Source organism: Mauremys reevesii, linkage group 7, assembly GCF_016161935.1.
Source record: "Mauremys reevesii isolate NIE-2019 linkage group 7, ASM1616193v1, whole genome shotgun sequence".
In the NCBI taxonomy this organism is placed as follows: Eukaryota; Metazoa; Chordata; order Testudines; family Geoemydidae; genus Mauremys; species Mauremys reevesii.
Genome location: NC_052629.1, coordinates 57,122,015 through 57,145,403, shown reverse-complemented (window position 1 = coordinate 57,145,403; position 23,389 = coordinate 57,122,015). Strand labels below are relative to the sequence as shown.

The window sequence follows — 23,389 nt, the reverse complement described above, 5'->3', positions numbered from 1 at the left end:
GGCTGCGGCTCTGCAGTTGCGCTGCCGCCCAGAGCATTGCGCTGGTGGCGCAGTGAGCTGAGACTGCGTGGGAGGGGGAACAGCGTGGGAGGGGCCGGGGGCTAGCAGCTCAGGGGCCAGGCAGGAGGGTCCCATGGGCCAGATGTAGCCCGTGGGCTGTAGTTTGCCCACCTCTGGACTATAGGCCTCTGAGAAAGCAAGCAGACATAGTGCCTTATGAAACAAAGTTCTACTCCTCCCTTCACCTCTTTACCCCAGATAAATTGACAGTTAGTTCCTAAAGAACATCTTTGTCTTTGGAAATTGAACTCATTCCCTCTGTGGTCAAGACAGTGTTTTATGACTTGGATTACAGGAATCCACATAACCATTATTCAGTACTTAAGTGAAAATATTTTTGTGCTGTAGGTCATTAGGGTACGTTAGTTACTAGCCACAGTAATGTAACACTGTTTCCTTTCAACCAGAGATTGTACCTATACAAGTCACCCTATGGTTTCCTATGCATGTGAAAATATTATTGGCGGACTTGAGAAACTTTTTGGCCAGCTGAAGAGAAATTTTCTTTGAGCATTAACTGTTTTGACTTCAAATTTCAGAACTAAACTTTTCATTTTTAATGTTTTGTCCCTTTCAAGGACTTCAGTGTTTCACTTGAACTTGTCATTTTGTTGATGGAAGCCCGGTTAGAAAGCTGCTGCCATTATATTTGGGAAATACAGTGCTCTCTTATAACAGCTTAAGCCTGAGCGCTTATGATGGATGTCAGACCTCATTGTCCCTGTCATAAAATAACAGTAAATGCTCTTAATGTCTGTCTAGAAATGGTATCCCAATAACAAGGTTTCTCTGCAAAGCTTTTAACCACTTTATTTAAATTGGCTTTAATGGTCTGTTTCTGTATTGACAAATATTTTGGCACCTAAACTGATGTATCATCGTCAACAATTGAACTCCAATCAAAGATTCTAATGAGATATTTAGAACCAGAAACAAATTTAAGCAGATTGGGCCAGATGACTGGGAAACTGATATTTGATAGTATGGAAGATCTGAAAACAATAGAATTGATTACTTTAAGTTTAAGGGAAACCGAATGGCTTTGTATTGTCTATTTCAGCCCCACTGAGATACTAAGATTTAGTAGACAGACTGAATTTAAAGAAAAACCTAATTTTACAAGCATAATTATACCAAAATGACACAAACGAAACAGGAAAAAAGGCATTCTTACTGTGGAGTAAGTGTCCACACAGGGAGTTTATAGTGGTATAATTTCCTGTGTAGACAAGACCTTCTTTAGTAGGTATCTTAACTTTTTTCTAAACTTCTGTTTATGAAGTATCACTTCATTGTTTTTTTTTTTCTTTTGAGCTCTGCTTTCTCTCATGTGCTTCTGGATATGTACATAGTGGACATTTCATTTTTAAATATTTGCGCAGGTCTCTTTTTAATAAGACTTCAAAGTCTCATGCAGGCCATTGCCATCTCCCTTACTACCATCTTTTCCTTTCCCTCATCCCTTGAACTTGCATTACCCCTTGAATTATTTTTCCAGCCTAATTTTTTTAATCTGCAGTACAGTGGTACATAATCAAGAAATGAAAACAATCATAATGTTTTACAACTGCGAAATCTCAGTTCCTGTTAAATCTTGGGGCATATCTACATGAGGACACTCAGAAACAGTCATATTTCATTAAGTAAGGGTTGAATTTAAAATGCATTAGCTAAAAGCACATTAAAGCCTTGTGAACGCTGTCATTCTGAGTTAAGCTGAAGTGAACTAAGGCCAGTTTAATTCACTTCCAAAGGGAATTAAGATAAGGCCACTTTACTTCTGAATGAGCTCATCCACACAGCTGTAATGCACTTTAAAAATGCATTTTAAATTCAACCCGTTAGTTAATTCAGCATAACTTTCCTGAGTGTCACCATGTAGATGTTCTTTTCCTCAGTATGGTGCGGGGAAGAGAGAGAGTGTGTGTATGTGTGAGAGAGAGAATCTAGCATTTTCAAAGAGTATACTTTCTAATAATATAATGTATATAGTTAATGAAGTTTGTATGTAGTGTGGATTCCCAGTGGGGTCGACCATATGGCCATAAAAGCTTCACACAGAAGCCATGATACTTGCCAAATATGATAGATTGTCTTGGTACTACTATCCTTTTCCAACTCCTATTTTCTGCATTTTACTAATCCTTCAGTTCTTTGGTATCCTTTTGCTGGTGTGTTCTAGCATTTCATGTTCTTCTTCTTGCCATGCATTCCATGTCTGATTAAAGCAGCCTGTGCTGTCGAGCAGTTAGCTTGAAGTATATTTTCTAAAGCAAGGCAAATGGTTTTCAGAGGTCTGTGTGTCTGATATCAAATCTGGTATCACATCACGTCAGTGAAGGTGCATTTGAGCTCAGCACCAGCTTATGGTATTTTTGCTATTGATGGGGCCGGATCAAGAAAATAGTAAAAGGAAATTGCAGATCCATACATTGAAACTGTAAAATAACATGGTGAGTGCCACGAATAACTTTTTTGTAGAGAAATAATCACCCTGCTTTGCTGGTGATGAGATAGCTACCAGAAAACCCTGCTGCAGTCTGGAGGTGGCCGATAGGACTGTTTAATATGTCTTTATTTTGTATCTCTCAAAGACATAAAATTAATAGTGACCTGTCAAAGTAATATGTAAGAGAATATAACCTGATTGGAAAAAAATAAACACTTTAATCTGAAAGCTGTATAGTGGTTTCTTTATTTTAAACTGAATTTATTTTATCCCCTCACCTGAAACATCTAATGGCTCCTGGGCTTGGCAGAGTGAACTATTGTGGATAATGTTCACAAGAAGAGTCAAGTGTGTATGTCTCACATGGATTAGAGAGAGAGCTGCCTACCATCTGGCCACACTTGCTACAGGGTGGATGAGGCAGGGGATGCAGGGGAGCAGCAGCAGAACATTGTTGACTTTGTCAAGAGCAGAATTGGAGGGCATAAAAGAAATGGCAGTTTTACTTTGCGGGGGTTGGACCACAAACAACAAATCTTTCACCCAAGCAAAAGGCTTCTGATGTAGCCACTCGGGTGAAAAGTTAAGTGCTTGTTCACCCTCCTCCACAGGATAACACTGCCATTTTAATGTTTTATTTTAATCTACTGCTTTTAACCAAGAAGAAACGTGCTGTGATGGTGTGTAGGTCTATATCTATCTCAATATCTGACCCAGTTTTTGGATGCCACGTGCATCAAAGCCTGCAGGGTCTCTGCAGAGTCCAGACTTGCTCTGTGTCTTTAGGGCACGCTCCCATTGTAGACTCCTTGTCTGAAACACTTCCTGGGGACAGGAGATGCTGCAGTCCAGCTACCATAACCCACAAGACCAGTGCTGAGACTTCCCAAGCCAGGTGCTTAGTGCATGCTCCCACAGAGTAGTTCTTGTCCTTTCTGTGGGCACTGTGACTTATGGTTTATCCCTTTGGGGACACAGGGCAGGTACAGCAAGGTACACTGGATTCACACTGTTACTACTTAAATGCACATACAAATGCATTTATTTCTTAAACAGCACAAGAGAGTTACAGGGGTATGCAAAACAACGATAACATTCCTGGGTGCAATCCAGATCAGAGAGGGGCTCTCACCCCTGCCCTGCAACTTTGGGTGCCTCACGATGCTTTGCTATTGTAGCTTCCAACTTGCGTTGCTCATGAACGGCCAAACAGCTGCATGCAGGCCGCACCCTGAGTGTCTGTGTGTGTAGCTACTGCCCTAGTCCAGCAGCTCTGACTTTAGCAGCCTCTTAGCACAATTGCTACTGAGAATTAATCCACAAGGGTCAAATTAACACAAATGAGTAATACATTTTGTGGTAGTACATTTTAATCTTTACTAATGGAACTAAAAAATGTGACTAACGAAGAAGTTGGTAATAGTTTTAGCAACTTTATTTTCAAAACTCAGTTTACATGACAAGGGTCCTCTGTATATACTTAAAGTGAATAAAACTTCAGAGGCCAAGAATGGTAGAAATTTATTTCTGCCAGTGTTTGCTTTGCTGTTTATTCTTGATTGTAGTCAGTAAATACTAGTTTTAAGGTGGGGAGAGCAGATTTTATTATATAATGAGTCATTCTCAGCTGCTAAAACTACATGTAGTGAGAAGTTAAGCAGATGTTAGCTACTTTTACAGTACTTAAAGTTTTCTGTTCCCTGACTTCTTGGCCACACACTTGTTGAGATTTAATCTTGTGAAATCAGTAAGATTACAGATGTATCATTATCTTTATAGTTAAGGCTGTTAACCCATGGTGAGTACAGGAATATAGAATTTATCTTCATTTAGTATGACTCAGTCTTTTTTTTCTTAGTCTTTGTTTGGTCGCTGAGTAAAACTGTTTAAACAATCCAACACATTTTTACTGCTAAGCATTACCTGCTACCTTTGTAAAGCTTGCACATCTCTTGCAAATGTTTTCTCTTAAGCATATGTTCACATACTTTTAATCGGGGTTGCCAATAGAAATCAGGAGGAATTATAATTATCAGTGCTTCTTGAGATAGACAAATCCGTGCTGTTCGTGAATGAAAGTGAATATGTGTAGAAGTTTGGAGGGGGTAGAGTAGCTACTCAAACCAAGCCTTATGGGCTATGCCTTGTCTTGCTTTCCCTAAAAATAAAGAGCAAAAAGATTCAGTGTAGGAGAAGGTGAAATCATAGACTTTAATCATAGACTTTAAGGTCAAAGAAACCATTATGATCATCTAGTCTGACCTTGTTTAAGTTGAAGAGGAGTTGTGGATTTATAATTGGGGAAGGATTGGCAGTTAATGCCTTAAGTGAGTGCTTTCAAGGCTCCAAACAAATTTTAAGGACTTTTAACATTTAAAAAAAAAAAAAGAATGTTACAGTAGTATAGGTCTTGATATCGTTGTCCTTGGACTGTGTTTAAAACCTGCAACATCAGGAAAAGCAACTTTCCTGTGGTAGAAAATGCATTTTTTTGGGGGGGAGGCAGCTTTTAACAAAGGGCTTTCAAATCCAATCACTTTGTTTACCATTTTGGGTTTTTCCTCTTGAAATCCAAAATCTGTCACGGCCACTAGAGCCAGGAGCACATGCTGTGTATCATTTTAAAATCTGGGAATTCCAGTTTTTAGGAGCATAATATTTAACATTAAAAGTGTGAAATATTAGCAGATGATAATGTAAGAACGCTTAGCAAATATGCTTGCTAATTCTGGTTCACAAACGTCTTCCTTAAACAGTGAACTACTTAGCCATCATTTTGTACGCTGCTTATGGTGGGGAGGTCAGGAAGTAGGGGAATTAATTCATGAACGTAAAGGAGTTCATAGCTAATAATTTTTCAAAATGGTCCTGTTACACTTAAACACAGCGTTTCCTTCTCTGTCGAGATTGAATTTATGCAGTGTTTTTTGCAAGTGATATATTGATGTGTGAGGTCTAATATACAATCATAGTATTGGACTTGATTATGCTATTGTGATCACAAATTATTTACAGAAGCTCTGTATTGTTAATCTTATGAGACTAATATATGCCATTTTTGCAGACCTACATAACAAATTAACTGCATACTGTAGGATTTTCAGACTTTTTACAACTGAAACTGCACCATTGTTTGGACTTTTGGAGGGGGTCCTTTTTTCTCCCCACATACAAATTTGATTTTGTAGATTGCTTCACCCTTAATTCTCCTCTGCCTCTTTCTTTATATTTATATAAATCAAAGTGGTCTGGTGTGGAATTTATTGAAGCGTAACTTTTGTATAGTATTGAAACTGAAGATGTTTACTTCTGTTGTTCATCCCAGGAACAAAGTTCTACCCACAGTGCATTTGAGAGAGAATGTACAGATTTGTTAAAGGCGCAAAACTAGTAAATCCTCTTACCTAGCATTTTTCTGAAAGTATCTCAAAAGCAACATACTGACTTGTTCATTTGAAAGAAACAACTTTAAAAATTGAGTTGTACATCAACTATTTTGTCACCACCATATGTTTGGGTAACTAGCTTTACCTTTGTCCTTCCCTGGTCCTTAAGGATGTGTTAAGTATTGTCATCTGCTTCAGAACCCTCTCTTTAAAAATATATATATATATTTGGGAGTGCTGGGGAAGGGTGATCCAATCCATATTAAACAGTGACTATATCCAGATAAAATAATGTAGGACTTACAGAAACGGAGAGAGAGCTAGCTACTATGCACTAGTACTGCAAAAATTAAATGTTAAGGGTCAAATGCTTTGGTGCTTGTAGAAGAGGTCACTGAGGGTGTCGTGCTTCCAGGGCTAGTCGCAGCTTTGTCCCCTTTCTGTTTTCTCACACTGCACCAGCTCAGGTGGTAGGCCTCGTGCTGTTAGAGTGGTCTCAGCTGGAATCTCATGTAGTGGGGTAGTGCACCAGGTTATCAACTATATATCACCCTGCAGGTCACACTGGATATAAGAACGTAAGAATGGCCATACTGGGTCAGACCAATGGTCCATCCAGCCCAGTAGCCTGTCTTCCAACTTTGGACAACGCCAGGAGCATCAGAGGGAATTGAACGGAACAGGCAATCATCAAGTGATCCATCTGCTGTTGTCTGCTCCCACCTTCTGGCAATCAGAGGCTAGGGACACCCAGAGCATGGGTTTGCATCCCAGACCAACTAGCCACTGATGGACCTATCCTCCATGAACTTATCTAATTCTTTTCTGAACCCTGTTATACTTTTGTCCTTCACATCACCTGGCAGTGAGTTCCAGGGGATTGACTGTGCACTGTGTGAAGAAATACTTCCTTTTGTCTGTTTTATACTTGCTGCCTGTTAATTTTGTTGAGTGACTCCTGGTTCTTGTGTTATGTGAAGGAGTAAATAATACTTCCCTGTTCACTTTCTCCACACCATTCTTGATTTTTATAGACCTCCAACATATCCTCTTAGTTTTCTGCTTTCTAAGATGATTTTTTTTAATCTCTCCTCGTATGGAAGCTGTTCCATACCTTTAATCATGTTTGTTGCCTTTTTCTGTACCTTTCCAATTCTAGTACATCTCTTTTGAGATGTGATCACCAGAACTGCATGCAGTTCAGTGCGGCATGTATTTATATAACGGCATTCTGATATTTTTCTGTCTTATCGATCCCTTTCTTAATGGTTCCTAACATTGTTAGATTTTTTGACTGCCATTGCACATTGAGCTGATATTTTCACAGAACTATCCACAATGACTCCAAGATTTTTCTTGAGTGGGAACAGTTAATTTAGATCCCAGCATTTTGTATGTATAGTTGGGATTGTTTTCCCATGTGCATGACTTTGCATTTATTTACATTGAATTTCATCTGCCACTCTGTTGCCCAGTTTACTGAGATCCCTTTATAACTTTTCGCAGTCTGCTTTGGATTTAACTGTCTTGAGTTTGAGACACCTGCACCTCCTGTTAATAATTTTTTAACACTGAGACTGACGAACAGCTTTCTTAAAAATATATATATGTTATTCAGCAGTTGGAACAAAGAATTAGAGAATTTTAGTCTCATCTGATCTTAGACTTCACTGCAAGTTAAATTAGACAGGGGTTCTATGTTACAGGAACAGAACCGATTTACAATCCTAGAAAGTCCTAATCATCCTGTGTGTGAGACACTTTGGTGTCTGATCATCCCTGTTAGAACTAGTTCTGGGGGTCCCTAGGCAGAGTGTGCTAGAATTACTGAGGCTACTTGCTCGGGCATTGTTTCTTGACAGCCCTTAAATGTAAGTTACTAAAGGGTGACTACTCAGGCTCATTTTCATTCTTTCCCTTGGTAGGTAGGTTGCATAGGGCAAACGTTTACACCCCAACTTTTCGGATAGAGAAATTTTCAAATATCAGGTTTGTCAAGATATAATCTGTTTCAAAAGAGCAAATTCTATGAAGTCAGTAAAAATAATTAAAATGTTAATCTCCTTTTAAAATGGATTATATAGAGTCAAAACTACTGCCACAAAGAAAGTAGCAAAAGTTAACTGTTCCTCAGTGTAGGACTCAGCCCGGGAAGTAGTAAAAGTTGATGAACTTTTTGATATCTGGTGCCAATCCTCATCATTTTGAGAACCAATTCTAATTCTTGCAGAACCTGTTTTTAGATGGTAATACAGGAGGGTTGAGTCTGTAAAACCCATGGTTATTAGCTCTGTTTTTGTTGCTGTAGCAACAGAAATGACCAGTCTGTAAAATTCCAGAAGCTTCTTCCAAGAATTAGTCAGCCCAATAGAGGGCTCACAAAGAGTGGTCATGGTCTGTGACCCAGCAACTTCTTAGAACCAACTGGCCAGGGGCAGAGAGAGGGTGCATAGGGTTTACATGGATCTCCTGGGTTTGGTATGTACCTGCTAGCTCACCAAAGAGTGTCATATGTTGCAGTATCCTCACTCACTATTTCCCAAATCTCTATTCTTTAATGAACCCCCACCCCCAATGAAAATGGTTTTTTGTCAAAACAGAAGTTTCTTTGGGAAATGTTTGTTTTTGATATTTTTTAGGTTTTCTTGGATTTTTTTGCTTTTTGACAAAAACTCAAAACTTTCTCTTTTGAAGGAACAAAAAAACTTTTAACAATTAGCTTTATTTTTCTATACTGTTTTATAATTTGATAGAAATCAAGTGGTGCATCTGCAATTAATAGCTAAATGTCTCAGTGAATCTCATGTTTTTGACTTAATAAATTCCTTCTATAACTTCAGGTTATTATCGCACAGAGAGAGATAAAGGAACACAGTATGAATTGTTTTATAAGAAGACTGATGTTATGGAATACAGACATGTCACACTATTCCGACCATTTGGACCCCTCATGAAAGTGAAGAGTGAAACAGTTGACATTTCCAGATCAGTTATTAACATCATTGTCCCTCTTGCTGGAAGAACTGAGGCATTTGCACAATTCATGCAAAACTTTAGGTAAGTGCATTAGAGTCTAAATTAAAGTGTGTAGCTTTTCCTTAGTTTATTGAAATGAAAACCTATTTTGATGGAACTTAGCTCTACTTCTAATTCTACAATTTGTGTAGAAATGTTATGGAATACTAACTGCTGCATGGAAAAATGTTTCTTCAAACAATCTTTTTCCTTATCTTTACAATAAAACACAAACCAAATACTCTAGCTAGGACTTCAACCTAGATTAAGAATGGCAGAGCCACTGGAGATCTGATGCTTAATTACACGATAATTTTGGTGGATGTATTAGCTTTAGAGCTACCTTATCAGAAATAAGATGCAGGCGTGGAAGACTTATTTGAATCAGAAAGATGGGGCACAGGAGAACTAATGTGTGTCTCTCTTTAAAATCTGCTAGATGTGCTGTGAAGTCTTTTAAAACGTTTTTACAGCAAGATTAATGTAAACTATTACACTATCTGTAGTGAATTACAATAGTGAATAATTTCACTGAATGGCTTTTAGTTGGCAAGAGGTGATTTTATAAAATATACCATATACCAGGGGTCGGCAACCTACGGCACGCGTGCCAAAGGTGGCACGTGAGCAGATTTTTGATGGCATGCAGCGGCGGGTTGAGCCACTCAGCCTGCTTCCGCTCTGGGGTTCCCGCTGCTGGCCCCTTGCCAGCCGGGGTCCCGCTGCCGGTCCCACTCAGTGCCCGCTTCCGGCCTGGGTGAAGGAACTGGTGGCCGAAACCCCAGAACGGTGGCGGGCTGGAGGCAGAAGCTTGGTCTTTCCGGCAGCCAAGCTCCCACCTCCCCCGCTTCTTCCCCCAGCGTGCTGCTTTCCTGCCCCTCCTCCTCCTCCTTCCCTGCGCCAATCAGCTGATTGCCTGGGGGAGGGGGAGAAGCGGAGCTGCAGTGTGCTCGCTGTTCCGCGGAGGAGACAGAGAAGAGGTGGGGACGGGGCCTTGGGAAAAGGGGTGGGAACAGGGCATATCCCCTCCAGCCCCCTGCTGTTAGCTGCTGGGAGCACCCCCACAAGCCAAGCACCCCAGCCCTCTGCCCTGACCCCTGCACCCTATGCATACACACGCACCCAACCCTCTGACCTGACTTCTGCACCCCGCACACATCCCCAGCCCCACCCTGAGCACCAAACAGGTACTCCTGCACCCCTCCCCCATATTCCCACCTGCACCCCTCGCACCAAATGGGAGCTGTCCCAGGTAAGCGCTCCACACCCAAACCTCCTGCCCCCTCCCTCATTCTAGCTCCTGGCCAGACCCTGCACCCCATCCCCCAGCATGCTCCTTCACCCCCAACCCTGTGCTCAGTGCGCTCCCATTCTCAGCTCAGTGCAGAGGAAGAGAATGGGCCAGAATCAGGGAGAAGGTAGGTACCCACTGTATGTAGGCAGGGCCAGGACCCCAGACTGGCAGTGGGCTGAGTGGAGCCGGCAGCCAGCACCCTGGCTGGCAGGAGCCGGCGGACAGAACCCTAGATCGGCAGTGGGCTGAGCTGCTCAGCCCACTGCTGGTCTGGGGTCCCAGCCGCTGGCCTCACTCAGCCCACTACCGAACTAGGTGAACGGAACCCCAGTCCGGCAGTGGGCTGAGTGGGCCGGCGGCGTAAGATCAGCATTTTAATTTAATTTCAAATGAAGCTTCTCAAACATTTTGAAAACCTTGTTTACTTTACATACAACAATAGTTTAGTTACATAATATAGACTTAGAGACCATCTAAAAAACATGGAAATGTATTACCGGCACGCAAAACCTTAAGTTAAAGTGAGTAAGTGAAGACTCGGCACACCACTTCTGAAAGATTGCTAATTCCTGCCATATACATTAGCTTCATGTGACATGATGTTGCTGTATGCGGGGTCGTCATTGTCAAAATCAAAAAGCATGTAGGCAAATAATTTGCTTAGCCACTAACTTCAAAACACTTGAGAGAGAGCCCTTGCTAGAATATAATAATGGATATTAACTCATCTTTATCATAGGGATGTGTGTATTCATCAGGACAAGCGGATTCACCTCACAGTGGTATACTTTGGCCAAGATGGGCTATCTGAAGTGAGGAGCATCCTGGAGTCAGTAGCTCGGTAAGTGAGCTAATCCAAATAGAAGGCTCTGAAATACAAGTGATGTTTATTGGTTAGTTTAAAAAAAAAAAAAACCTCACAAATAGTGAGGAAGAACTTGGTGAGTCAGTCACAGCCAAACAAAATTTATTTTGCCTTCTTACAGTATGTTCATCATTTTGATTCTTCTTAGCATTGTTTGTGGTTGTTAAAGTCTCTGTTTTTGTGGGGTGATCATTTGAATATTCTGGATCTGAAAGAATGCATAGCTGAGAGATTAGGAGTGGTTCACTAATGGTTGGCACTGGATAGTATAAAATACAGTGGTGAGTTTTGTAGTAAATACTGAGTCACATGAACTGATGCTGACTGGAAAATTAAATGTGTAAAAGGTGAAATTATGGATAAAATATGCTATTATATGTCCCAAATAATGGTAACCGATGATATTTAATGATAGTGAGTAGAAATGGCTGGTCACCTGTGACAAAATTAACCCAGTACCCTGCTGCCAGAGGGCCACTCAATCTGTTAGCCTGAGTAGTTAATCTATTGTTCTCAGCCTTCAATATGATTCCAGATTGTCCCCTACTTGTACATAACTTCCTGTGGATCACTTTGTAAACAAATGATGAAACCTGTTGGCCAAAGGTTATAGTGCAGATGGCTTGAAATGGCACCATGAGAGAGTTGCTTGATGCACAGAGGTTGAGGAGTGTTTGTTTTTCTCCACTGCTTCATCTGCAAAGCCTCAGAGCAGAACTGTCAGGTGGCTGTCAGTGTGAAGAACACTGTTTTTTCTATTGGGAAACTGACTTTTCCTCATTGAGGCCCCTCCAATTTCTTCACAAATGAGTGATCTGTTTCAGACTAGGTTTTGTTGACTCAGTGGGTCCCCAGGTAGGTTAGGAAGTATTGTTCTCATGTTTCCAAAATGTACTTTCTGAGCGATTCCAGATGGTATTTTGGGGCATTTGCTCATTTGCCCCAGATATGCTTCTCATGTGCTTCTATATAGCTCTTTTCCAACATTCCTTTCTCTTCAGTGTGTGTGAGAGGCTGGTGGGGAGATAGTAAGTTGATTGGGCAGCATAGGCATTAACATGGACAACTTGCAGCTTATTGCCTCACTTCCAGCCATCAGATAGTGCATAGTTTGAGTTCCCAATGTGCTCTGCTCTTGAGACTGAGAGTCCTACTTCCAGAATCCTGAGACACAATTTAGAAGTGCCTTTCAATCCGGGGCTGCTCCTGGAGTTAGTGGCATCAGAGGCTCAAAGCACCCTTTTAATCTGTCTGGATAACTACTGTATTTGAAATGTTACTGCATAGATTGTGGTGGCAGGAATCAGATCTCTCTCTCTCTCTCTCTCTCTCTCTCCAACTTGTATATTGGATTATTAAACGTAGAGAATGCTTAATGCTGCATCTGTTCCCCCTCACCCCACCAAATGCATGAGAAAAACAGTAAGATTGATATTATTAGATATTTAAAATAAGTATCCAGAGCTAATTTATACTACAGTGGCAATTTATAGCACTGTAAATGCCATCTTTTTCCCACACTCCTTTATTTAAATGTTCACTTTTTTCCTTTATAGAGAAACTAATTTTCACAATTACACACTGGTCTCTTTGAATGAGGAATTTAATCGTGGGCGAGGACTAGACATGGGTGCCAGAGCTTGGGAAAAAGGCGAAGTGTTAATGTTCTTCTGCGATGTTGATATTTATTTCACAGCTGAGTTCCTTAACAGTTGCCGCTTGAATGCTGAACCAGGTAAGCTCCTGTTAAGTCACTGAAGGAGGGACACGTTACCTTCTGAATTGGGCTTTACAATAACTTGATAAAACTAATTTGAATGGTGGAGTAATTTCAGTAGTGTGGCTCTTGGAAGGAAAAATAATTCTGTGCACAAAGTAACTAGTGTTGATGGAATATTAAGACTCAGAAATCTAGCACTTACATAGGAAGCTCAGAGAGTGGAAACTTACCTTTATGCTTATGCTTTAAAATGTGACTTCTCTTCATATCATTATAAATGTCAGACAATTAAATTTAAAACGCAAATTAAAATTCTCATACAATAAATGCACACTTTTAAAAGCTGAGAATCTACAAAAAGCCAAGTGAAAAAAATATTTCAGTACCTTTTAACAATTGGATCATTTCTACATTGATTTAAAAAAGTGTCACCTCGGAGCAGAGTCCAACCATGGGAAATACTTACCCTCAAAAGAGTTAGGGCTTGGCTACACTTGCAGATGTGCAGCGCTGGGAGTTACAGCTGTGTTCGTACAGCTGTGTTGGGAAAGCGCTGGTGTGTGGCCACACTCACAGCTACCAGTGCTGCAGTGTGGCCACATTTGCAGCATTTGCAGTGCTGTTGGGAGTGGTGCATTGTGGGAAGCTATCCCCGCGTTCAAGTGGCAGCAACATGCTTTTCAAAAGAGTGGGGTGGGGTGGAGTGTGACAGGGAGCGGGGGAGAGAGAGAGTGGATTTTTGGAGCCGACACTGTGTCAGCTCCCTGCCTTGCAAAATCTGAACATTTCCTCAACCCCCTCATTCACTCTTAACTGCAAACAGCCTGCAGACCAGATAAGCAGCTGCTCCAACGGACTCCCTTTCTCCCCCTACCCCCGCTGTTTCTCTCCTCAAGCAAACACTAAGCTGTAGACATTCATCCCCCTGCCTGCCTCATTCACGGCAAGGTAGTGGGTTATCTCAATTGATTGTTCACAGTCAGTTACAGATTGATCACAGCAATTAAGAGTTGTGTTTGTTTTTTAGATAAGTAGCTCCCGGAGCCCCGAGTTTGCAACAAAACAAAGAGAGGCATCATAACAAAACAGAGTAATTTAGTTAAAAGCATTCTGGGATATCTCCTAATACCCTGGAGGCCAATAACAGCGCTGGTGTGTGGCCACACTTGACGAGCAGCGCTGCATCACCAGCGCTGCACTCGTTATACCCCAAGCAGACCAGGTGTACAGCCAGCGCTGCAGCCAGGGAGTTGCAGTGCTGGATGTGCCTTGCAGGTGTGGACAGTTACTAAGTTGCAGCGCAGTAAAGCCTCCACCAGCGCTGCAACTCTCCAGTGTAGCCAAGCCCTTAATCTGAGAAAGTCAAGAGCAGTTCTAAAAGAAAATGGAATTTAGCTTTAACTATAGTATGTGCTCGACCAGTACCTGCTATAATCCTGAGCCTTTATATAGAGCGCCACATCTTACAAACCATTGTAAAACATTTATCTGCAGTGTTTGGTCCCCACAACATTCCCGCAGGAGAAGTATCACCATTTTACTGCCAAGACATGGCAGTAAAGTGACATGCCTGAAGGCCACAAAACATGTTGCTGACAGAGTTGGAATTAGAATTAGAATTTAGAAGTTCCTTTCTCCCAATCTTCTCCTCCAGACTGTGCTTTCATGAGCATATGAAGCTTATCTGTTTTACAAACTCTTGTAGAGAAGTTGAAGGCTTCTGTGTGCTAATATGCAAGCTAGCTAGCACAGTGGCACAATGGGAATTTTAAAAATTTTATTCATTACAAATTTGTTGCATCCAGAATATTTTATTTTTCCCCCTCTCTGAATACTAATTTGCAAGGGAAAGATGTTTTTCCTTATGATAGGCAACAGACAATTGCAAACCAATTTGGCTTGAGCTCACTGCCTCTTATTCCTCTTTGTCTGAGCATTTGCATACCAGGGTGATGGAAGGCCATATAGATATTTAAATAGCTTGAGTGATGTTACAGCACAAGGAATTCTTTGTGAACTAGCACTGTTGCAATATCACAGAATGAAGTCCGCCCTGGAGCTGATCTCGGGTATGGCTACACTTGCAGCTGTACAGCGCTGGGAGTTAAACCTGTCTTCGTACAGCTGAGTAGGGAAAGCGCTGCAGTCTGTCCACACTGACAGCTGCCAGCACACTGTCGTGGCCACATTTGCAGCATTTGCAGCGGCATTGGGAGCGGTGCATTATGGGCAGCTATCCCAGCGTTCAAGTGGCTGCAACATGCTTTTCAAAAGGGGGGGTGGTGGGATGGAGTGTGACAGGGAGTGTAGGGGGGGAGAGAGTGGATTTTTGGAGCGCCGACACTGTATCAGCACCCTTCCTTGCAGTTCCGACCCCCCTCCCTCCTCCACCCCTCTCTCACTCACTGAAAGCAAACAGCAGCTGTTTTTTCCTCACAGACCAGATAAGCAGCTGCTCTCCAAAATGGACCCTTCCCCTCACTCCCCCCCCCCCCCACGCACCGCCTCTCTCTTCAAGCAAACATCAGCTGTGGGCGTTCCAAAGGGAGTCCCCCTGCCTGCCTCTACTCATTCACAGCAAGCAGTAGCTGTGTTTGGTTTTTTTTGATAAGCAGCTCTCGGAGCCTGGAGTTCACAACAAAACAAGGAGAGGAACCTTCACTTAAAAGGATTATAGGGAGTTTCCGGAGATCAATCACTGCGTAATAAGGTAACTCCCCGTTTACACTGGAGCACCAGCGTCTCAGCCACTCTGCAGCAGCTGTTATTCCTCTCGGGGAGGTGGAGTACCTGCAGCACTGTAGCCACGGAGATTCAGCGCTGTATGTGCCTTGCCAGTGTGGACGGGGAGTGAGTTACAGCGCTGTGGGCGGCTTTATTGCGCTGTAACTCTCAAGTGTAGCCAAGGCCCTCTATTTTTAATGGAAGTGGTATGTCAAATTTGCTTGGAGTGGGAATTGGAGATACGTGCAAAGGGAAGGTGGCTGCAGAGAGGGTGCTTGAGTCTGGATATAGTCATGTTGCCTCTTTGTGCTATTCCCAGGAGAAGGGAAGGATACTCTGAGGAAAGAGCCTTGGTGAGACAAAGGAACAGTGAGGATCACAAGTGCCTTCAATTTGGCCTTGGATCCTGATCTTAAGGCCCTCTTAAATTGAGTCTACATGGAAAGCACAGCTGAGGCTGCCTATCTGAAAAGGTGCCCCAGCAGCAGCACAGGGGAAGGAATACTTGAGGCCTTCTCCCAACCTAGGTCACTGGCTTTGGAGAAGCAGACAGTACATGCAGATTCCCAGTGTATGCAAGGGCTCTCCTAAGTATCAACCAAAACTCTGTGGCAGGCATAGTGTGGAATATTGAACAGACCTTCTTTACCTCGCTTGCCTGCCTATCTAAAGCTGGAGAAGTACTCAGCAGCAGCAAATTGGTATCCCAGCACATGGAAAATAAACATAACTGTTACTGCAAGGGCCATAGCAGAAAGTAAAACCACCCAAATTGACAGAGGAAAGAGGTGATTTAAAAACTCTATCTACCTAAACTTTCTGGTGGGTGGCTGTTTGATTTTGATGGTCTTAATGTCCCTCTTAGCATTCATACTCTTACTGTTACCTTAGGGGTCCTCTGGAAGCCCTATGATCCATGTCCACCTTAGCACAGCATCACGTTGGAGGCTGTATACCATTTTTCTATATGTCACTCTTGCTAGATGTTAATGTGCTCTCTAAATGGAAATTATGGGAGGCAGGCCATGTGCCTATGCTTTTTTGTTAAATAGATTAATAATGAATATTCCCCATGAAAGCAATACTTCACAGCTGCCCTTTTCACTCACAAAGATGGCCCACTATGAGTAACAAAGCTCTTCTGATTTTATAGGCAAGAAAGTTTTCTATCCTGTGGTATTCAGCCTTTATAATCCTGCTATTGTCTATGCCAACCAAGATGTACCACCCCCTGTGGAGCAGCAATTGGTAAGTGGTCTGATTTTTTTTAAGAAGTTTAGAGCATTGTGCTGCATCTTAATGAGGCAGTTCAGTGTAGCAGCATATCTAAAATATCCTAGATACTTACCAGAAACATTGACAATGAGATGAAACAGAACTTTTCCTATATTGATTAGACATAAAAGAATAAGAGCTTGGGAGACAAACATTGTAATGGAAAGTGCCAAAATGCCAGTATTTCTGGATACATCTAGCTTCTACCCAGAGTTTAGTGGACTAAGAAACTAATCAAACACGGTTAGCAGTTGTAATTCCAAGGCTGTATTGTGGTTTTTAAAGCCATTGTCACAGTGTGATGGGAGAACTGTACTACACCAAGTGGCAGTTGTTGGAGGTAATCTCCTTGAGTAATGAAACATGCAGAATGTTTCTTGCTATTGTTGGGCAGGTGAAAGGAGGACACTGAGTAGTAGTTCCTACCCCTCCTCTTTGGAAGGTGCAGCATGGGCTCCATTGAACACTGGCCCAAGAATGCTAGCTACTGAGTGGTGATCAGGTGTATGGCCCTCTTTACCCTTGCAGTTTGGCAGAGGAGAGGAGGGAGATGTAGTGCATCTCTAGCTGTGCTGTCTCCCTCACCTAATGTACTAACATAAGCGCTGGGCTTCTTGCTACCTTCTGTGCAGGGCTGTCTTACCCCTGCCATCCAACAGCAGCCTGAATACCATTGGAAACACTTACGTAGTGCTATTAATGTATATAGTGCTTTACAAACAGGAAATACTGCCTCTCTGAAGAGCTTGCAATCTAAATAAAACAAAAAATGGCCTGAGTGTGCCGAGAGTAGGGGTGGGCAAACAGCTGGATGGGGAAATTGCATGCAGGGCCATGAATTTAGGGCTGGGGCAGTGGCTCCAGCGTGACAGTGGCGCACAGCGAGGCTAACACAAGCTCCCTGCCTGCCCTGGCCCTGCCCCACTCCTGGAAGTGCCCAGCACCACCTCCCTGCGGCCCCTGGAGTGGGAGGGGGGGTGGGGCAGAGGGCTCTGGGTGCTGCCCTCACCTACGGGTACCTCCCCCGAAGCTCCCATTGGCCAAGGTTCCCCGTTCCCAGCCAATGGGAGCTGCGGGGGGTGGTACCTGGAGGCGAGGGCAGTGCATGGAGCCTTCTGCCCCCCCTTCCCTAGGGGCTGCAGGGACATGGTGCTGGCAGCTTCTGGGAGCTGCATGGGGCCTGTGTCACCACGGGGGTGGCAATCCCGCGAGCTGGATCCAAAGTCCTGATGGGCTGGATCCAGCCTGCCGGCTGTAGTTTGCCCACCCCTACTCTCGGCAGACTGGAGAAGGGAAGGAGCATTGAGAGGCAGTGAGCCTGCACATCAGAGAGCAACATACATCAAAATAAGAGATGGCCAGAGTGCAGACAAGGGTTTAATAATAGGGACTCTGCGTAAAGGGGATGGGTTTCTGGGAGATGAAAGAAGCAGCAGCAACAAGACTGTAAAAAGAGCCCAGAAGGACTGGTAGACAGAGTCCTTTAGATGGGAGTAATGAGGCAGTGTGTGTCTGGTTTTTAAAGAGGGAAGAGGTCCTAGCTGACAGAAGAGTGAACTTTAAAACTGCAAGAAGTCTGGCTAGTTGTCAGACTGCAGCATGTCTGGATAGATAGCATGAGACCAAGGAAGAAGGAAGCCAATGTGGCAGGAGAAGTGTTGGAATTAGGGAGATGGGGAGCAGAGGGCGTTAGCTGTAAAATAGGTGAATATGAAAGTTAGACCCTTTTGGCATCAACAGACAGGTGGGGAGCAGTAGGGAGGCTGGAGATTGCAAAAGGAATGTGTGTGAAGATACAGGCAGGAAAGAGAGTGACTGGTTTCTGGGTATTCTAAATTAATAGGTCCCTCATTCCTTATGAGGCCCTTATGTTAGATGTTGATGACCCTGAACTAGAACAAACAGCAGGTATATACACTGTGAAACACAAATATTCAATGTTATGTCAAGAAAATAACCAGATAAATACAGATTCTCCTCAAATCAAACACAGCCACAACATTTGCTTCAAGCTGTCTTGTGTAAGGGTGAAAAGCTAAAATGTTCATTTTAAAATTGTAGGTACACAAAAAGGATTCTGGCTTCTGGCGGGATTTTGGCTTTGGAATGACATGTCAATATCGGACAGATTTCCTGACTGTTGGTAAGATGGATTTACATAAGTGTGTTTTGCGAATTTTGGTGAGGGCAGTTCAAAAGCTCATCTATTACTGTTTTCTTCTATGATTTCAAGAAGGCAAAATGTTAATTTATCTTATTGCATTTCCTGAGCTCCCAGTCAAACTTTCTGCTTGTTAGGTTTGACTTATTGTTTTAGACTGTTGTTCAAGTCTTGGTTTAACAATTTAAGTATCAATAGCATTACATTAATAGTGTTAAAGAACATAAAGTAAAATATCGTACTACTTGCAAAGTATTAGCTTGACAGTGAATTCACCAAGCTTTTGAAATTTGTAGTACATGTTAATCTGTGTTTTTAAAAAAAAGCTATCCTTTCCTTTGAATAAGCGCACTTTTAAGTATTAAATGTTGACATGAGTATTGTGATTATTTAGTTTGAAAAATACTCTTGCACCCTCTTGTGGTTCAACATTAGAACTTAGCGAGGCTTGATTACTTCAGTTTCAAAGCAGCCTTCCTCTTGGTGTCAGCCAGAATTGATTGATTGTGGTAAATTACCTAGAAAACCTTGCACTTGTTGTCAGATGCTTTTTTTATATATATAACTTTTTAACATATATATATTTTTAAACCAAACTGATTTCTAGTAACAATCTTATTGCTTTGTTTGTGGTATATTAGATGATACACAATACATAATCTTAGCTTTTTTCATCTGCATATCAACATAACTTCTACTATACTTTTGGCTAGAAACATGGCTGGATGGACTTCTTTTAATCAAGAGTTTCTGAAATTGTGGTGCCTGGGGCACTTGTGGTCCATAGAGTTGGATGAGCACACGATGCTTGATCACCTTATTTGCAGTTTCTAAAATTAGAAAACGCTTACCTGTTATTCATATTCATGAGAACTGCAGTAGTTGTCACAGATACTATCACTAAGGCTAAGATTTTGTCATGGATATTTTTAGTAAGTCATGGACAGGTCACAGGCAATAAAGAAGTTCACTGCAGACCTGTCCCTGACTTTTAATAAAAATATCCATGATAAAATGGGAAATGTCCCGCTGCAGGGGTTCCCCATTGCCCGCAGCAATTCAGAGCTTGGGGGCTCTGCTAACTCAGGCAGTGGGGGTACCACACAGCTCCCTGCCACTGTGGGAAGGGTGGGACCCTGCAGCTCCCAGCTGCTGGGGCTGAAGTCAGAGGTCTTTGGAAGTCACGGATTCCATGACTTCCACGACATCTGTGACAAAATCTTAGCCTTAACTATCACCGATGTTATGCACAATGTGAATGGACCACATTATTCCATTTCAAAGTCTTGCTGTAAACTGTGTGATGCCAGGAATCAGTGTCCCATGGTGAAAGCCTGTTTCCACTGCCAAACAGCATCACATGTTTTGAGTTACTCCACTAATATGGCACGTGCTGTTGGTATTTGCTGTAAAAGTGTCATTAAGTGATATTTTAGGTGGTAAATATCTACAGCATGTGGTAGAATGGTTTTTTATGTTAACCCATTTTTCATTCTGCAAAACTAATGCTTCCTGATGTGTCTATTTGTGCTACTATAGGGGGGTTTGACTTGGAAGTGAAAGGCTGGGGTGGAGAGGATGTTCATCTGTACAGAAAGTACTTGCATGGAGACCTTATTGTGATCCGGACCCCAGTCCCAGGCCTGTTTCACCTCTGGCATGAGAAGCATTGTGCTGATGAGCTGACTCCAGAGCAATATCGCATGTGTATCCAGTCTAAAGCCATGAATGAAGCATCTCACTCGCACCTTGGAATGCTGGTCTTCAGGGAGGAGATTGAGACCCATCTCCGTAAACAGGCCTATAGGACTAACAGTGAAACAATAGATTAAAAGGATTCTTAATGCAAGACCGAAGACTTTAATCTCACAATGAACCAGCATCATTCTACAGCCTTAATTCAGCTTACAAATTCAGTGCCTCTCTTTCATTGAAGAAGAGTTTTTAACTTCTTTGTCTGGTATTCTGTTACCTACATATCTCACCAGTTCAGGCACCTGAGTTAAGAACTTTTGAAAGTAATTATTTCAGTGAAAGGTTCTACAGTATTAACTTTATGGACAAATATAGCAGCAGAATGTATGACCTAACACTTTTTCACTTCTGTTGATAATTTTTTTCATATTTGCATTATTGTAAGGTAAGGATTGCATTAAGTGGACAATATTTTGTCTTGTCTGCCAAGTATTGTTACACTCTGTCTTGCTCATTGCACTGTAACTTTAGACAGATACCATACTTACACATTCCAGGATAAAAACTAAACACACATGACCATGAAACTCATTGGGAAAATGTACACATGAGCTTAATTAGTAGGTTAATTAGGTTGCTGATTCCATGGCAATTTAATTAAATTCACTGTATTAACAGCTATCCATATAATTCACATTAGAGAAGAATTTATAGGAAAAAGGGACATATGAAAATCTCTTAAAGGGGAATTCTAGAATAGTTAGTATTGTTTGATATCAATGCAAAAGTAAGCTGGACATGTACCATTTGCTTATCCTAGCTACGGGCCAAAAAAAAAAATTCCGCTTACGTATTTCAGGATGTACAGAGACATGCAATTTAAATAAAAGCGGGTTACTTGTCTTCTGTTGCTTTGTATGGTATGATTAGATTCACCATTTTTAATATCCTTTGTTTGCAGATGAATGTTGAGATTCACTTATTTAGTGGGGAGTGTGGGGGAGTTGCATCTGCAGTCTCCACAAATTTAGAAATTAGTTGAAAACCACTCACTAAATCAACTAATTTTTGATCTGTTTTTTAAAATCTGTTTTAGTTTCAAACACTTAAGGGCAAGTAGAGATTAAAATATGTGACTTCTGGATGCAAAATATGCTGTGTAAAATAGTGCTGTTCACTGATCTTTTTTTACATGTACATAAAATTTGCTTTTATGTAACTTATTGTGGAGAACAGTGTACTGTATTGTGTTTTAAAGAGGGGAGAATGTAATGCAAGATGTCTTACAATTGGCATTCCTGCTATGATGTATGAATAAATTTAATATTTCTGCATTTTAGAACTTTTCCAAACTGCTTTATTGAAATTGTTATGAAAGGGGGGAAAATGTTTGACATCATAGGTACCAATAAGCCCATGTTGACATTCCAGACTTAAGCAATAATCTTTACAGCAAAAAGTTCAACTTACAGTTAATGTTGGGCAAATGCAGATCCTACCAATATAACAGTTGAAAGTTATGGGGCAGATCCACAGCTGTTGTAAATTGTCATAGCTCTACTGTCCATAATCCAGCGGTTACAATTTATATCAGCCTGAGAATTTGGCACTAGGGAGCAACCATTTGAACTCCTCCTCCTCACCTCTTCATGATACTTTGCGACCAGGAGAAAGGCCATGTCAATTGAGGGGCAGAACTATAGGGACTGGAAGTATGGGGACATGAAGGAAGAGGGCATGGGAGTGAATGGAGTTCAAGCTGGGTGTGGCTAAGGGTGGCAGAGTAAGGTGCTCTGTTCTGGTATATTACTTATTGTTCATCAGATTTGAGGTCTCTTCTACTTACTTTTTCTTCCCTTACTGATGAATCAGCTTCTGAAGGGCTCAATCTGGCATTGTTGCCTTGACTTCCTTGGCAGTCCAGTAAGGAGCCCTCTATCTGCAGAAACACCATTATCCCTGACACTAGTGCATGAAATGAGGCCACAGCACTGGGGTGAGCCCTTCAAGTCTCGTTGACACGGTGCAGAGGTGCTAAGCTCCAACCCAATCCAGGTCCACACCATTATCACCACATAAACAGACCCCAGCCCTTCCACCCTCACCCTTCACATCCATCAGCCCCTCAGAGCACTAGGCAAGCTGGCAATGTTGTTTTGGTTTGTAAGTAGAAGCTGACAGAACTCAGCAATGTCAGATAATCTTATAGTTTGCCTCATTTCAGTTATATCAAATGAAGGGAAGAGCTATTTCTCATAGTTCAAATGTGGTCTTGAGCAGAGAAGTAAGTTTGTATCCATGAGAGAGAGGGGTTTGTGGGGACTGTTAGTTCAGGTATAGGAACCCCAAGATAATCTTACTACAGGACAACTCTTCAAAAAGGAAGCATTGCTCTCTGGGAAAACAAGGAAATATTTCTCTGAAAATATTGCCAGGAAAATTCAATTGTCTGCTGATGTACCAAATTTTTAAGATTACATGTAATCATTAACATGTGAAATGGAGGGAGTTTGGTCCTGTTTTAAGTACAAAGCTCTGGAGTGTCTCTGGAGTTGATACCAATGCCTCTGATATTAAACTTGGTATTTCTTATCTGTATATTGGAGACAATTGAGCCCTAAAATGCAGTGACCACACTCATTGGTGGAAGTAACAACTTCCAAATAATGAATTTTGGCCATAGCTCTTCTGCTTTTGCTTCACTGAGTTGGATTCAAGGAGTCAATCCAGTCCACTTGGTGTATG

The 23,389-nt window shown here is 41.9% G+C and overlaps 1 protein-coding gene across 9 annotated transcripts in view; it reads left to right on the top strand.

Moving 5' to 3' along the window:
- CSGALNACT2 (chondroitin sulfate N-acetylgalactosaminyltransferase 2) overlaps window positions 1–21,983 on the top strand; it is a 58,371-nt gene extending 36,388 nt beyond the window's left edge. For all 9 annotated transcript variants that reach the window (XM_039481860.1, XM_039481863.1, XM_039481857.1 and 6 more), the window contains 6 exons: window positions 8,736–8,952; window positions 10,944–11,045; window positions 12,626–12,804; window positions 16,667–16,761; window positions 18,850–18,931; window positions 20,489–21,983. In XM_039481860.1, the coding sequence (XP_039337794.1) occupies window positions 8,736–8,952; window positions 10,944–11,045; window positions 12,626–12,804; window positions 16,667–16,761; window positions 18,850–18,931; window positions 20,489–20,781 (968 nt within the window). In that variant the 3' untranslated portion in view covers window positions 20,782–21,983. The remainder of the gene's footprint in view (window positions 1–8,735; window positions 8,953–10,943; window positions 11,046–12,625; window positions 12,805–16,666; window positions 16,762–18,849; window positions 18,932–20,488) is intronic.
- The last annotated feature ends 1,406 nt before the right edge of the window (window positions 21,984–23,389 follow it).